This window comes from Martes martes (assembly GCF_963455335.1).
Source record: "Martes martes genome assembly, chromosome: X".
In the NCBI taxonomy this organism is placed as follows: Eukaryota; Metazoa; Chordata; class Mammalia; order Carnivora; family Mustelidae; genus Martes; species Martes martes.
This window is the reverse complement of record NC_137897.1, coordinates 83,298,843-83,314,029: the sequence shown is the minus strand read 5'-3', so window position 1 is coordinate 83,314,029 and position 15,187 is coordinate 83,298,843. Positions and strand designations below refer to the sequence as shown.

The 15,187-nt window shown below is 48.3% G+C and overlaps 1 protein-coding gene across 1 annotated transcript in view; it reads left to right on the top strand.

The window, feature by feature from the left end:
* Nucleotides 1-15,187, top strand: part of COL4A6 (collagen type IV alpha 6 chain) — a gene marked incomplete at its 5' end in the record, with an annotated part of 276,139 nt that overhangs the window by 237,925 nt on the left and 23,027 nt on the right. Inside the window, 12 exons of the mRNA XM_080795774.1 lie at nucleotides 703-747; nucleotides 1,218-1,271; nucleotides 2,519-2,588; nucleotides 3,563-3,670; nucleotides 4,761-4,901; nucleotides 5,683-5,787; nucleotides 6,828-6,988; nucleotides 7,563-7,742; nucleotides 8,313-8,496; nucleotides 11,188-11,241; nucleotides 13,866-13,937; nucleotides 14,224-14,331. Of these exons, the coding sequence (XP_080651900.1) occupies nucleotides 703-747; nucleotides 1,218-1,271; nucleotides 2,519-2,588; nucleotides 3,563-3,670; nucleotides 4,761-4,901; nucleotides 5,683-5,787; nucleotides 6,828-6,988; nucleotides 7,563-7,742; nucleotides 8,313-8,496; nucleotides 11,188-11,241; nucleotides 13,866-13,937; nucleotides 14,224-14,331 (1,282 nt within the window). The remainder of the gene's footprint in view (nucleotides 1-702; nucleotides 748-1,217; nucleotides 1,272-2,518; nucleotides 2,589-3,562; nucleotides 3,671-4,760; nucleotides 4,902-5,682; nucleotides 5,788-6,827; nucleotides 6,989-7,562; nucleotides 7,743-8,312; nucleotides 8,497-11,187; nucleotides 11,242-13,865; nucleotides 13,938-14,223; nucleotides 14,332-15,187) is intronic.

Below are 15,187 nucleotides of genomic sequence, written 5' to 3'. Positions count from 1 at the left end.
TGTTGTAGTAATGGAAGAGGGCTGAGCATAATCTTTAAAGGACAGAAACAGGCCTGGGATGGTCTAGAACACAATGAGTGACATTTGCAGTCAATAATTTCCAGTAATAACCCCTCTTCAAGGGGAGGAAATAATTATTAGCCTTCGTGATTCTAAGTGCTTTAGGCACTTAGCTATTCGGCTATAAGCAATTGGCCAGCCTTAGCCTTAAAGAGGTAACATTTAGAGAACTGTGATTTTGGCTTGGTCATAAACCTCATTAAGAATCTTTTGAGTGTTCAGCAATGTTTGCCCTTTACCCTGCCGTTTATTTCTCTACTTCCTTGTCTTGAAAAGACATAATCACCAGCAAAGAATGCACTTGGGATGAGAGACAAGAAGCCCTCCCACAATCTGTTTAAAAATGTCATGACTTGGAACTAATACAGACTAAGTATAATACCACCCAGGCTTTCTACCAAATTCCACCCAGTACTTAAAATGCTTCCATTTATTTTGCTCTTTAAAAATGCTCTGTGTGGCTATTCAGCCTGATGGATTAGTGCTTAGAAGTCATTAAGCCAGGTCTAGGGACATTCTCAAACCTGATTTTAGAAGCTGGCTAAGTCCTGAACTCAGTGGGAAAACTTTGTTATGTAAGTCTACTGGCTTTTTCTAATGTGGGTTATTAATCTTTCTAAGGTGGATCCCTTCTCTTCACAGGGTCCCATGGGTTTGGAAGGACTCCAAGGCCCTCCAGGCAGTCAGGTATTTTGGTTAATATCACTAATCAAAAGGTCCCCTTGCTTTACTTAACATGGCCTCAGTCCAGAAGGAACCACTGCTTATGGTACAAATTGTCTACCTCCCTTTGATGGGTATAATCTCAGCTGCTCTCTTCTTTTGTCTTCACCCATAAGGCTGAATATCCAGGGTTGACCAATCCAGTGCCGTTCCATGGTCCTACTGCTTCATTATGTTATCAGGGGCTAGCAAGGCCAGCCTGCTTGTATTGATCCCTAGCCTTGGGGCCCATATACCTCCTAACAGGCAAGTTGGCTTCCCCAAGCCAAACTGCCTTCTGGAACATTGTACACCCTCCAGAGTTGGGTAGAATCCATGTATACCCTGGAAGGTCTGCCAAGATCCCTATGCCGTTTGCCCTGGCCTCGTCCAAAGACCACTCCCTCTTATGCTCTTAGACATTTGACTTAATTCTAACTGTGTTTCTGTCACAGGGCAAGAAGGGGGCCTCAGGTTTCCCTGGGCTTAATGGATTCCCAGGAATGAAGGTAATGTTGTTGGGAAGTGAAAATCCAGGATAGGGGTGGTGGAAGGGTGAAGAATTTCCATAAATGCTGTTTAGTCCTTTTGGCCATTCTAAGAAAGTTTCACAGATGGGGTGGCTTATAAAAAAAACAACAACCAGAAAATTACTTATTCCTCGCTGGTCTGGAGGCTGGAAGGCCAAGATCAGGGTGCTAGCATGGTTGAGTGAGGGTCCCTTTCCGGTCACTGTTTCTCACTGTGTCCTCACATGGTGGAAGGGGCAAGCTAGCTCTCTCAGCCTGCTCTTCTAAGGGCACTAGTCCCAATTGTGGGGGCTCCACGCTTATGACCTGATCCCCTCCCAAAGGCCCCATGTCCTAATATCATCCCTTTGGGCATTTGGTTTTCAAAATGAATTGGGGGCAGGGGAGATGCAAACACCTGGACCATAGCAAATGCCTACCTATGAGATGAAGTATTCTTTCCATATTTTAACTTCTTAAATGTTAAGTGCATGTGAACTTTCATGTGAAGTGCATGAACCCTACTTTGAGCACATAAAACCAGCGAGCCTTCCTTAGATACTGCTTGATCAGAAGTAGACTAAGAGCAGGGGATGGGGGGCGCACAGGAGAGGGTTGTAGGAACAAATCCATCTCTACAAGGAGGAATATTCTACTACTGACATTGCTTAGAATTGCCAAATTTTTGGTTTTATGATTGTTTAAAATTCTCTACAGACAATGCATCCCCTTATCACCTATACTGGGGGCAGGCAGCTCCCACCACCCCCACCAGATATGCCATTGTATCTGATTCTGATAACTGAGTCCTCCTGGACTCAGGACTCCTTTGACTTTCTCTGCCTGAAATCATCTGCTAACAAAGCTTATGACAGCAGCAGAGTCCTGGGCCTGCTTCAGGTGGGAAAAAAAGTTGAAACTGCCCCTTCCTTTACACCTCTCTGGTGTGGCGACATTGTCTATTCTTGGGATCTGTGTCCCAGACCCAGAAGCAGATGACCTGGGAGTGGGGTTGCTAAATAAAATTGGGATCCCTTAGTTTTGACAGGTGTGCAAACTGAGTGTCAGGCCCCTGGTGTCCTTTGCATTGCCTTCATCTGAAATTTACTGGACCTAGCTGGCCCCGGGAATCAGGAGTTGCAGAAGGAGAAAGCTTTCATTTTCCCGGGGGAATGGCTTTGAGGGTACATAGAGCTTGAGTGATAAGGTCATGGGAAGTTTGCGTTTAACCGATTGAATCTTTACAGGGTGAAAAGGGTGCCATTGGCTTGCCAGGCCCAGATGTTTTCATCGATACAGATGGTGCTGTGATCTCAGGTGCAACTTCTCATTGATTGGCATGAAAAAGAAAGGACTAGGGATTACATCTATATTCCCTATAATTGTTAAGAGGATACTTTTTCAGCCACTGCATCACTGCTCAAGCCAACGCCCTCAAGGGCCCCTCATGGGTCCTGTACTTGGGGAATGAAGCTAACTCCAATGTCTTTGGGCAAAGAAGCCAAGGCCTCTACTCCATGTTTGTATTGGGTCCACCAAGACTAACTAGGGTTTTGGTCAGACTGGGCCTGGACTTGCTGAAAGTTGTTCTCCTAATGATGCTAGGGAAGGATTGATATCCTCCCTAGCTAGGCTGACTTCAGCCTGATACAATGGGACACTTGGAGTCTTATCTGCATGATCCCATGCCTGCTTGGGTTTGACAACTGCATAGGAAGTGGAAAAGTATTCAAATATCCAACAATGTTCCCACTGCCTTCTCCAAACATCTGTATGCCCACTGTCTCCTGCTACTTCTTGCTTAAGCAAAGTCTTCTATGACTGTACCTCTTTTGCCTCTATCTCTGAAATTATTTATCCCCTCTCATCCTCTCTGGCCCATGCCCTGTCCAGTAAACTCATTGAAACTAAGGTTTTAATGATTGATAGTAACTTCCTGGGAACCTATTGGCATAATGTGAATAGTAGACTTCAACACCCTCATCCAAATGGTAGACATCTGAGGCATGACAGAAGGTTAATAGTGTAGAAGACCCTTCCTAGTACTTAGCAGATCTTACCATGGAAGGTTAGCCCTGGCCGGACTGGTTCTGAACACTAGTGGAGCCTTAGCTCCTGCCGGCCCATGATTACGCAAGACCGTTAGCATCTGGGAGACCTGTGAAGGGCAAGAAAGAGACTTCTGCCCTGAGGACATCTCCTTGCAACCCTTCTTAAGCATTCTGTACCATTTGTGGGCCTCCTCTGGGTTTGCTTACTCCTTTTTTTTTTTTTTTTCATCGTAATGCCAGGTTATCCTGGAGATCCCGGTATGCCAGGCCTCCCAGGACTTAAAGGAGATGAAGGCATCCAGGGCCAGCCTGGCCCTTCTGGTGCCCCCGGCTTACCAGCTTTACCAGGTGAAACAAACTAACCCACCCCCTGCACAGACATGCTGGTGCCCAGCATCCCCTTCGGTATCCCCGTCTAGTCTGGGTACATACATAGCCAAAGTCAATGGAAAGGTAAACTGTAGTCACTAAGTTCCCCACCACCAGCCCAAGGCTAATGTATAGGATAGGACCTGGCCAAGCAGCTTTCCTTTGGCCTGATGATGTAGTGTTGCTGGATAGGCAATCCTTTTGGGGTTTGCAGTAACTGGAGGGGACTGGTGTTGGACAGCTGGAGCCCTGTCACTCTTCAGTGGATTTGCCATCCCAGCTGATGCTTGCCAGCAGGGGCTAACAAAAGCCAAGAGGGGTACAAAAGTACCCAGACCCTCACTCTGTGCTTAACTCAGACACTAAATAGCCCAGGAGCCTATGACTGAAACCACCATTAGAGGAGCACACCCATATGTCATTCTATAGTAGTGAATAGAAAAATGCCATGCTAGATTCTCAGAGGCCGTGATAAGCCAAACGTAAGTTCAGGCAGGACTTTGACAGGCATCAGTTTCTAAGTTCCTTGGGGATAGACATCTGTAAGGATGCCTGTGCTTTGAAAGCAACCACCACTGAGGTTGAAAAATCAAAAAGGAGGAGACTGGAGACCAGGCTTCTCGCTCAGGTTCACCACCAAAAAGCTCTGCACCCTTGACCATGTTCCCCCATGTCCTCTGCATCTGCCCTCTGTCCAAGCTTCTCCCCCACCCAGATCCCAAGCAGGCTCCCCACGGCCTCAGCTGAGCCAGCGGAGATGGCTAGACCCACCTGTACAACTAGGGAATTTCCCGAACTGGGAAAGGGGGAGCAAGGCTATGGGGGAGCCTGGATGGGGCTCAATCTCACGACCCTGAGATTGCGACCCCGAGATCCTGACCCTGAGCTGAAACCAAGAGATTGGCCTGGATGATTCCTAAGGACCCTTCGAACTCTGATGCAAGAGAAGGGCAAATGGTCTCCCCAATTCTTCCTTTGGAGGGAGTTCCCAGCATATGCCGCTGCTTGGAACACCCCCGGAAGAATAGGATGATGTGATTTGCATTATTGTGTGTGCTTATCCTTCCAGGTATCCCAGGTGCCCTAGGGCCCCAAGGAGTTCCAGGTCTGAAGGGGGACCAAGGAAACCGAGGCCGCACCACAGTTGGGACAGCTGGCCCCCCTGGCAGAGATGGTTTGCCAGGCCTGCCCGGCCTACCGGGCCCACCTGGTAAGTCCTTCATGTTTCTCCTTGGTCTTGAGACTCAGGTGTGATCGGGACTGCAGAACAGTCATGATTCTTGAGGGAGAGAGTATCTCATAGGAGAAATAGCCAGGACCCATGGTGCTCCTGGGTCAGAGCCCTGCTACCACAGGCTAATGACCAGTGGTCAGAGCACTCACCCACAAGCAAGCAAGCTAAGGCCACCTTGATGCCTGAAAGCTGCCTGATGCCTTCCAATCTGTGTAGTCATTTCATCCTACCCTCTGTTGTTCCCAGCCCCTCCGCCTCTGGTCTCACAGCTCCTGAAGAAGCAACGTTGGCTCTCTCTCAATCTTCCTCTGGTCCTCAGGGCTCCAGTGGTGGGGAGGAGAGGCTGGGAAACTGAGACATGGGAAGCCAAGCCTGGGTCCTCAAGACAGTTGCTCCAAGCCTCTACAGGGCTTATTCTTACGTCTTCTACTTGAGCATGGGTTCTAGATTCTAAGAGAAAGGGTGGACACAGGCCCAGCATGTTTCGTCATCATCTAAGCCCCGTGACCATGTCATCTGAACCTAGGAAGCTTGTACCCATTTCCTCTGTTGTCCCAAGAGCATTTTCTGGGGTAGACATTGGGACTACTCACTTACTGAAGCTATCTTGGTCATTCCTGTCCCCTCAGTGTCTAGTCTAGTGCCTGGAACATGGTGGTCCTTCTGTGTGAACCTCAAGGACACAGGCCTTAGCAACTGAGCTGCTGTGCTGAGTCATACATGATGCATCCATCTTTGTGTTTCCCTTTCCCTGAAGGTCCCACATTTGAGACTGGAACCCTACAGAATGCAGAGCCAGGCTTCCCTGGTCTCCGAGGAGAACAAGGTCCAAAAGGAAACCCAGGCCTCAAAGGAATGAAAGGTGACTTTTTGTTTTTGGTCCCCTTGGGTTTCTGTGTTCCCCTAAAATCCTTGCAGAAGACTTTCTGGGGCATGAGCAGACTAACAGCTTTGGGAACCTGAACAGAAGCAGTTGGGGGGTCTGACTGGGGATTTGATTATAGGATTGTTGGCAGAGCTACATATTTAGGGCTCAGAGACTGAGGCTGGTAATTGAGGTCACAGGGGACAAAATGGTTCGAGGGCTCTTCTTCTTCTTACTCTTCCTACACCATCTGCCGGCAGAAGCTATGGCCGGCAGCCCCAGCTATCAGCCAGCACGCGCTGCAGCCCTCCCCAGCGTGCAAGGCCAAAGGCCAGAAGTCACTTCTCGTTAACTTCAGCCTGAAGGAAAGGACTCTGAACAGGTCAAGACCTGGCCCTCCAAGAAAGCCAACAGGCCCTAGGAAAACAACCATGGGTCCCCACTGAGGGTGAAGGGCTGATGGATTAACGCAGCCTTCGGCAGCACAGCTCTGTCCATCATCTTGCGGCCTCTGGGTCATTCCTCTGTTGCACACTCTTAAGAGCCGGATGTTAAAGTGCAAATCAATCAATTCGTTTCAGTTGTGGCCCAGGCCAAGGTAGAAGAAGAGGTGAGACTGCAGGCCGAGGAGAGGTTTGGGGATGGCTGAAGGGTTTCAAGTACCCGAGATCTTTCCTCTTCTCTTGCAGAATGACCAGCTCACCTCAGCCTCAAGTAGAGCAGTCCTCGCTTCCTCTTCCCCGATCTCAGTGCCACCTCCTATCATGTCACTACTTAATTAGATCCATCTCTGTTGTGCAGCTCCAAGGAGGACGATTTGGAGGGAAAAGGAAGGGAATTACAAGCTTCGACTCAGGATGTGAGCCTGGGCTCTTCCCTGACTCACCACAGAGCTAGCCTATTCCCTGGTACCTGTTACTAGGCCTTCTGATTCCCTCCATAGAGTTGTTCGAGGTGCAGATCCCTGCATCCATATTATTCTTTTTTCTTGGAAAGGTTGTCCACTTTGTTTAACCATTGTCTTCTTTTTCCCCTAGGGGACTTGGGCTTCTGTGCCTGTGATGGTGGTATCCCTAACACTGGACCACCTGGGGATCCAGGCCTGCCTGGGCCCCCCGGCCTCATAGGCCTTCCAGGCATTAAAGGAATCAGAGGAGATCCAGGCTCTGGGGGTGCACAGGGCCCATCAGGGACTCCAGTAAGTCTTACCCAACTTTTGCTGGGGGGGAGCACTGGGAGCTCTCCAGGGCCCCTTATTCCCACTCCATGTGCTTTCCTAAAACACAGGAAAGAGAGATGGGGATAAAACAAAGCTTCAGGATTTGGATCTGTAGTATGAAAAAGTCAGACCAGATGATGTACAAAGTCCCCTTCTGCATCGTTCCCTCCTCCGTCCCTCCCTTCCACGAAATCGTTTGTGTTTGCCTAGCAAGCTCCGGGGCCCTGAAGCTAAAAATCAAAGTAAGACAAGGTTACCATTCTCAAAGATTTAAAAGAAAAAGATTTTAAAATTTAAAAATTTTAAAAATTTTAAAGATTTAAATTTTAAAAATTTAAAAATTTAGATTTTTCTGCAAAGAAGAAAAGGATTTAAACTTTGAGAAAGGATAAGAAAATCGGTGGTCAGTTGTGCTCCAAGATGATGACATATTCATGTGCCCAGAGTGGTGCCAAAACGTACCCAAGGATCTGCTTCAGGTCAGACCTAGGCTGGGTGCCTGAGTCCTACCCTGTCCCCATCTCCTGATTCTGCCCTTTTGTCTCTTTATCAGGGTTTATTTGGGCCTCGTGGTCCTGTGGGCCCCAAAGGAGAGAAAGGGGAACCGACTCTCAGTTCAGGATCAGGGGTGCCGGGGGAGCAGGGTGATCCTGGCCCCCAGGGGCTCCCTGGGGAGACCGGAGCCCCAGGCAAGGATGGAATACCCGGCTTACCAGGTCTGCCAGGCCTCCCGGTAAGTTGATCATTACTGGGTGACAAGCTCTATAAATCCTCACATCTGACTTCAGTCCAGGGAGGGGGGGCAGTTCTGATGGCCACTAGACTATGAGACAGGGCAGAACAGAGTCCCCAGCGTCTCTTCTGGCCTCAGCCACTAATGCTCTCTGCTCTGTGTTTCTCCTTTCAGTAAGATGGGAACCTTTCTCTGGGCATGGGTCACCTTCTCAGTTGATAAACCCTCATAACCATTGATCCTATTGCTTAAAATGCTTCAGCTTCTCACTAGCTTTCCCCTGCAAGTAATCCAGCAGCTTTCTGGGCCCCAAGGACTGTTATCCTGCTCCTGTTTCCTACACCCCTCCCCACCACTAATCTAGGAGGTTTTGCATGATCAGATCTCCGAGGGTTGACTAGCTTTGTTCCCATTAACTAAACCAGAGGAATTGATTGAGAAACTAGAGGGATCGAGGATTTTAGCCAAAAGTGAAGCATTGGCCACATTGGTTACCTCTTTCCTGTGGTCGGAAGCCTCTCCTGATCCGTCTTTCAATTGGGCTTTCATTCTTTCTTCCGTGTTGTCTAGGGTGACGGTGGACAGGGCTTCCCAGGTGAAAAGGGCTTCCCAGGACTTCCTGGTGAAAAGGGCCACAGTGGTCCAACTGGCCCCCCAGGAATTGGGCTGCCAGGATCTCCTGGACCTCGAGGGCTTCCTGGAGATCAAGGAATCAATGGATTACCAGGTCAACAAGGCCTCCCTGGACTTCCTGGTAAGTCATGGAATCAGATGGCCTGGGCCCTGAAAAACTGACCTCCAGTAGAGTATGGCTATGACCCAGGTACATGAAATGTGTCAGATGAATAGACTTGGCTGATTGCAATTTCTAAGAGATTTCATGCGGAAAAGGATCGTAATGATGCCATGGTACACACTGCACAGAGCAATGTAGATTTCAGTCCTACTTAGTGAGAAAACTTCATAACAGACCAGTCTGAAAAGGTAACAGAGCTGCCTTGGGAGCTTATGAGAGCACAGTCTCTGGGAAATTTCAAGCAGATGCCGGATGGCCATTTTGTTATAATTACCATCAAAGTAATGAGCTGGAGATGGGATAGGTGTCCTCTAAATTAGATGGTAATGTCATCAGCGAGGAAGAACCTTTCCTTCATTCCTGAGGTCTCAGATTGACAAGAGACCCTACCCGTATCTAGTCTTACCGCTATTTTCTACCTTAAATCCTTTCCACTTAAAGAGCTTCTTTTTGTCCCTAAATTGCAGGAATTCTAAGGAGTGACAGCCCTGCTTGTAGATGGCAAAGGGGCCATGCTAATAACTCGCCTTCTTCCAGAACAGCTCTTCATTCCAACTTTGGCTTCCATTTGGGAACCACCCTACTTATGGTTATCTGAAGTTTGGAAACTTGAAATTCATCTCTCATTCTTCATTTGCAGTGCTTCTTATGTTCTTTCCTTCCTTTTCTTGCTATCGATCTCTTGTTATCTCATGCCCAGCTTATCAAATATACCTCTATGCCTGTTAGAATAAGTGGAGGGTTAAAAGGAAGGATGGGTGGTTGGATGGATGGATGGATGGATGGATGGATGTGTGGGTGAATGGGTGAATGGGTGAATGGCAACAACTTCCTATGTGGCTTCTCCTCTCCTACCTCCAGACTTTTGCCCACTCAATTCTGCTATGAACACTGCTGCCAGTATAATATTTGTAAATTATTGCTGTCGTGTTTCGCCCTAGTATGAAGCCACAAATGGTGGCCTTTTTCTGGAATGTTCTTCCTCGTTTTTCTATTTCTGAACTGTTCTTCCTCCTTTTTCTATGGAGCCAGGTTTTACCTGTCTTTCAGGGTACAAGCCCCACTTTTCCACTAAGCCTTCTCTTGACCTCCCCAGGATGTCACTGCCACTTCAATTATGTATTTTCTTCTGTTAATGTTTTTGCTTTTCCCAACTGCTTCGTAAGCATCTGGATGCTAAGGGAGGCAATCCTTTTTGGCATGTCTCAATTTGCCTAGTACAGTGCAAATTCCTTAAGAGACTAACATACACTTGCAGAAAAAGGGAATTCTCAGTAATGGCCAAAGGGCCATTTCTTAGACCCGTTTCTTCTCTTTCTACCTTGACAGCTTGAAGAATTACCAAAAAAAGAAGACAGAAAACAGAGCTTGTCAATTTTTATTTCCCATAAAACCTACTTGTGTACGTTGTTATAACAAGGATGGTGGTACAGGTTAAGAATCAATGATTCAAGATTCTTAAAACCAAGTCAATATTTCAGTTTATAGATTCCTATGAAGGCAGTAAGGAATTTTTATCAGATTCAATCATCCTGCCTTTTGCAAGTCCTGGTGTCAGCCACAGCTTTGCATCCAGCTCTGTTCCCAGGGACATTATTCTTGGTCATTCCATTGCTCTTCTGCCAACTGGGTCTTTATTCTACACCAACCATTTGTGCAGACAACTGGGTTTTAAACTGAGCTATACTGGGACGGTGCATACATACTTACATGCGCTCAAATCAGATATTATCAGCATTCCGATTGCTTGACAATAGGCTGAGTCAACAGAAAGAGGCCGATGGGACCATTCCTACCCTAAACGTCACTAGGTCCCAGACAGAAAGCTCTTAGGAATATAGTCCTATAGTAAACTCTAGCCTGGGAGATGCCTTATGCAGAAAATGGTCTTGGTGCAGTACCAAGATTTTCCAAAAAATTACTTCAACTAAGAGCATCAGCTTTCTTTTTTCTCTCCATGGCAGCCAAACGTAACTCCTCAAAACAAGCAATTTTGTTCCACACATTTTTAAAGACATATAACCTGTGAGCTCTATACATTGCATTTTGGTCATTACTTTTGCTATGAAAACCAAAGATGAGATTCTATTTTTCTTTTCTAAAGAGAGTGTACAGATGGCAGGGTGGGTGGGCAGGGGCAGAAGGAGAGAATCTGAAGCAGGCTGCCCCATTCCCTGCCCAGAGCCTGATGTAGGGCTCCATCTCACGACCCTGAGATCAGACCTGAGCCAAAATCAAGAGTCTGGTACCTAACCAACTGGCCATTCAGGTGCCCAGAAGATGCTGTTCTTAATGTACTCACTCCAACCAGCCGTGGCCCAGGCTAGGATGGCTGCATTGCCAGGAAAGGGAATGTAGTCATTAGAAGCCTTTCACTTGAGTGGTGTAACTTATTACAAACCTTGGACAAGCAGACAACTGACTGTTTCCAAAGAGGCTCTCAACCAGATGCTCATAGCAATCAATCACCCTGGTTATTGCCAACCCAGCTACAGTGTCCTTGATCCCCGTGTGCATGTCAGCTCTCTCGCTTCAATCCAGACAGGGAATGTGATATGTGGGCATACCCAGACTGCAGCCCAGACTTAACCTAGGGCCTCAGGGAACTCCCATCCTGGTTTAATTTTCTTCTTTACTCGATTGGTCTAGGTGACTGCTGCTGCAGGGAGAGCATTGGTAAAGGAGACTTAGTCACAGAGGGAGGTGAGCACTAGCTCAGTCTTGAAGTTCTCGAACACCAATGTTGGCAAAAGCTCCTTTCCTTTTCGTTCACCTGTATCTCAGACACTCATGATGGTCTGAGCACCACACTAGAGCCTCTGGTTGGTAGGGGGGGGGTTGTGATCCTAAGGCTGGGCACAAAGTAGTAAGTGGGCACGCGGTCTCTGAGAGGGACTTGATTTCCTTCACCATGCATGTCAATGGCTTGGCTGATGTCTGCCTGGAGCCCCTTCATTTTGTGAACTTAACTGGGACCATAACTTGCCTTGGGAGTTACCCGGAAGGATGTATACGTGTCTGATGTTCATTCAGGGGACCCCGAGTAAATGGAGATGTTAGAATCTCAAGAAACAGAGGTGCTTTTTATTCTGAAGATGCCTCTGGGCAGTAACAGGGACAATTCGGATTAATTAGCTCAAGCATTTGCACTTGCGAAACAGAACTCAGAGAGAGACGATTTCTGCTTTGTCCGGGGAGGAGGCTCTGAATTCAGGATGGAAAGTAGAAGACAGAGGTGTAAAGTGAAAGAGCCAGATGCCAGGGTGACTTGAAGTTCTTCCCTCCTGAGCATTTTGACCTTCCGCTTGCAATACACAAGCATGCTGGGGTGTGCAGTTCTTTTCCAAATGCCAGTCCTTGGCCTCATCCTCTAAAGGTTTGTTTTTATCTGGCTATCACAAGGGAAAAGAATCTATGAAACTTATCTGATGACTGGAGTGAGGATGGATGTTCGTGTTTGCAGCCAGCACGGAGATACTTGGATTTTACCCTTTATTTTGTAAGATTGAAAGCCATGGATCTGCGTGTTTGTTTGATGCGCTGGAGTCAACAGGCTACTGAAATGGCGAGGACACAAGAACCTTCTGCAGGGTCCCTCTCATGCTAGCGTCCAGGGAGGCTGCTTTTCAGCCTAGTCCAAAGGACAGAGGCCCAAGCTGAGCACAGGATTGACAGCCTTTACCCAGCCAAGCATCTTCTCATGAGGAGCTTGCCCACCATGTCTAGTTCCACAGTACGGAGATGGCCCTCAGAAACAGCCCCATCATTCCAGAGCCTGGAAGGATGGAGATGGGTGTGACCACCTACGGGGGAAGATCAGGCCCAAAGGTCCTCTCCCTAGCTGTAGAAGACTCTCAGAACCTGAGGTCTAGAAGGCAGATAGTGGCTCCCCAGGCTACAGACTAGTGTTGCTAACCAGACCAATGCAGAAACCAGGGGATGGCCTTGGAGGTGTCTTCTGAATACTCCTCCTTAAATAAGATGATTTTTAAAAATGCCCACTCACTGAGGAATGGCTGGGGAGCTGGGCACAAGGCAAAACACTGCTAGCATCATGTTGTGTCTTCCTCACCAACACCATAGGAGAAAACAGCTCCCAATTGATGCCTGAAGCTCAAAGAGGTTAAAGTATCTTGCCCCCATGACAAGTGAGTAGCAGAACTAGGATGTAAGCTCACATCTCTCTGGCCTCAAAGCCCAACATCTTAACCAATACAGTATACTGTTCAATTCCCCATTTTGCTTTCAGACTGGAACAAGTGGAGGAGGAATGGCAGGAAGTTGAGTATGCGAACTGAATCATAGCTTGTATACATATCTGTATGAAATGCAATTTGTGATTTCCTTCAAGTACGGGTAAAAGCTATAGCAGTTTACTGGAACTGTTGGCTCTGTGGCTTCAAGCAGGCCTTGGGGGATTGTTTTAATGAATAGGCAAGACTAATTTTAATTAGCATAGCAATTGTTTGTAAATGGCACTTGAGGGAATCAACATGCAGTTTGTTCATCAGCATTTTATTAAACGTCCCCTCTGTGATCTTATATAGACTCTTTTTATTTGCGTTATGAACGAGCAAGGAGGAATTTGCTAGGGGAAGGGCTCGGCATGCCAATGTCAATGTCTCAAACACTGAAATTGACTACTGCTTCTCCCTGAGTCACGGAGTTGACATTTTCAAAGGAGGAACTGAGGGAAGGTTCACTGTTGGTCTGTCACAGCCAAGAGCATGGCCTTCAGTGTTTGCCTAGTACAGAAATCCAGCGACCTCAGACCAGGGCCATCATCAGTAGGTTTCTGGAGATCTCAAACGAGGTGGGGCAAAAGAACACAATGGGTTGTTTTCATCTCAAGAAAAGGGCAGACATGTAAACTTGAGGGGTCTTGGCTGCAAGCCCTCCAATCTAGTCACATGGCCATAATGGATCCTCAGGATGAACCCCAAGCCCCCATTGTAGGGACAGGCTCCATATGAGGGTGGGATGAGTAGGCAGTTCCCCTTTGCTGCTGCTCCTACAGAGGTTATCTCTCAGAAATCTTATTAGGTGATATCTGCTGCATAGGTGACTGCCTGCCCACTGAGCATTGATGATTTAGGAAGTGGCTTTCCGGCACTTGGCCCCTAGGGGTACCATTATCTACAAGCCATTGCACTAGGAGTAATTCCCAAGAGCTTCTGGTGTCAGGATTCTTCTGCATGGGCTCCCAGCTGGTGGGTGGGAAGAACTTGGTAGTGCCATCCAAGGGGATGGGAATAAAGGAGCGTGCTAGGGGGAAATCAGTTCTGACTCGGTGGGCTCACCGGATGCTTCCATGTCACCACTTACAGGGATCACCTTGCCGTGTATAATTCCTGGGTCCTATGGTCCATCAGGCTTACCAGGAGTTCCCGGATTCCCAGGTATGGCATGAGGCCAGAGAAAGCCACTGAGCACGCTCGTAAGGGCCATGAGCCCAAGGAAGTGGGCAACAGGTTGGCAGCATTTAGGGGGGGAACCACATTCCTCCTGAGAGGGCGGCCTTGAACATTGAGGAAATAGAATGGCTCCTGGAGAAGTCTGTGCGGGGAGGTAAGGGTAAGAGCCCATCCCCCCACCCGAGGGACCAGGATTCTTGAGTGAACATCCCAAGGGTGGCCAACCACCCTGACTCTCCTTTCCCTTCACCACTCATGTTTGGGTTCGCAGGCCCTAAAGGGGCCCGTGGCCTCCCTGGGACCCCAGGCCAGCCCGGACTGCGTGGGAATAAAGGAGAGCCTGGAAGTCCAGGATTGGTTCACCTTCCTGAATTGCCAGGTAAGGAATAAAGCTTTTCCTCACCTGCTTCTCCTCTGCTGGGACCATGGGCTTGAATCATGGTAGCCAGCCACCCGCTGATCATGGGCCGTGAGGTCTGCACTCTGGTGTGCGTGGGATGGTTTTGATTTCCTGCTCAGGTGGCACAGGGCTTCAAGCTTGGGTGTGACAGTGAGTCAGAGCACTCAGGGCCATCAGCCGGGACCAGCTTGAGCTCAGATGGAAAGTACCTTTGCCTGAGGTTGTGAAGCCACTAGTGAGAGAGCTAGGATTCCACCCTCCCCCTTAGCTGACTGCCAAGTTTCTGGCAAGTTCCAGGATCCATTCCTTCCAGGTCAGACAAAGAGATTGAGATGAGTCAAAAGGAAGGGGTTCCTTTCTATCCCTTTGCTCACACCCTGTTGCAAGCTTATTCTCCACTGCACCAGGGGGTCTTAAACTCTGTTGCCAGATCTGCGGCCCCACCATCACCTGGGAACCTGTTAATAATGCAGACTCTTGGCCCCTCGGCAGAGCTAGATCGGAAGCTGGGGGGGGGGTAGGTTGGTGGTGCCCACCCATGTGGGTATGGCCAAGCACCCCCTCCCCAGGTTGTTCTGACCCACACTCAGTTTGAGAACCACCCTGCTCTGTAGCATGGGGCTTGTCATGGGCCATGCCCTCCATGGTTTATTTACCCAGCTTCAATCCCCTCCAACCACCCAGGAAGAGGGAGGCATGATAGCAGGGGGGAGATGACTGCAGAAGAAATTGGGCCTTTGACAGGGAGTCCTGGGTATATAACTTGTGCTCTTTGGCCTGTGAAACAGCCCTGAGAGTGGGTTACTGGGCTCAGCCCAAGGCCTTACTGAGCTAG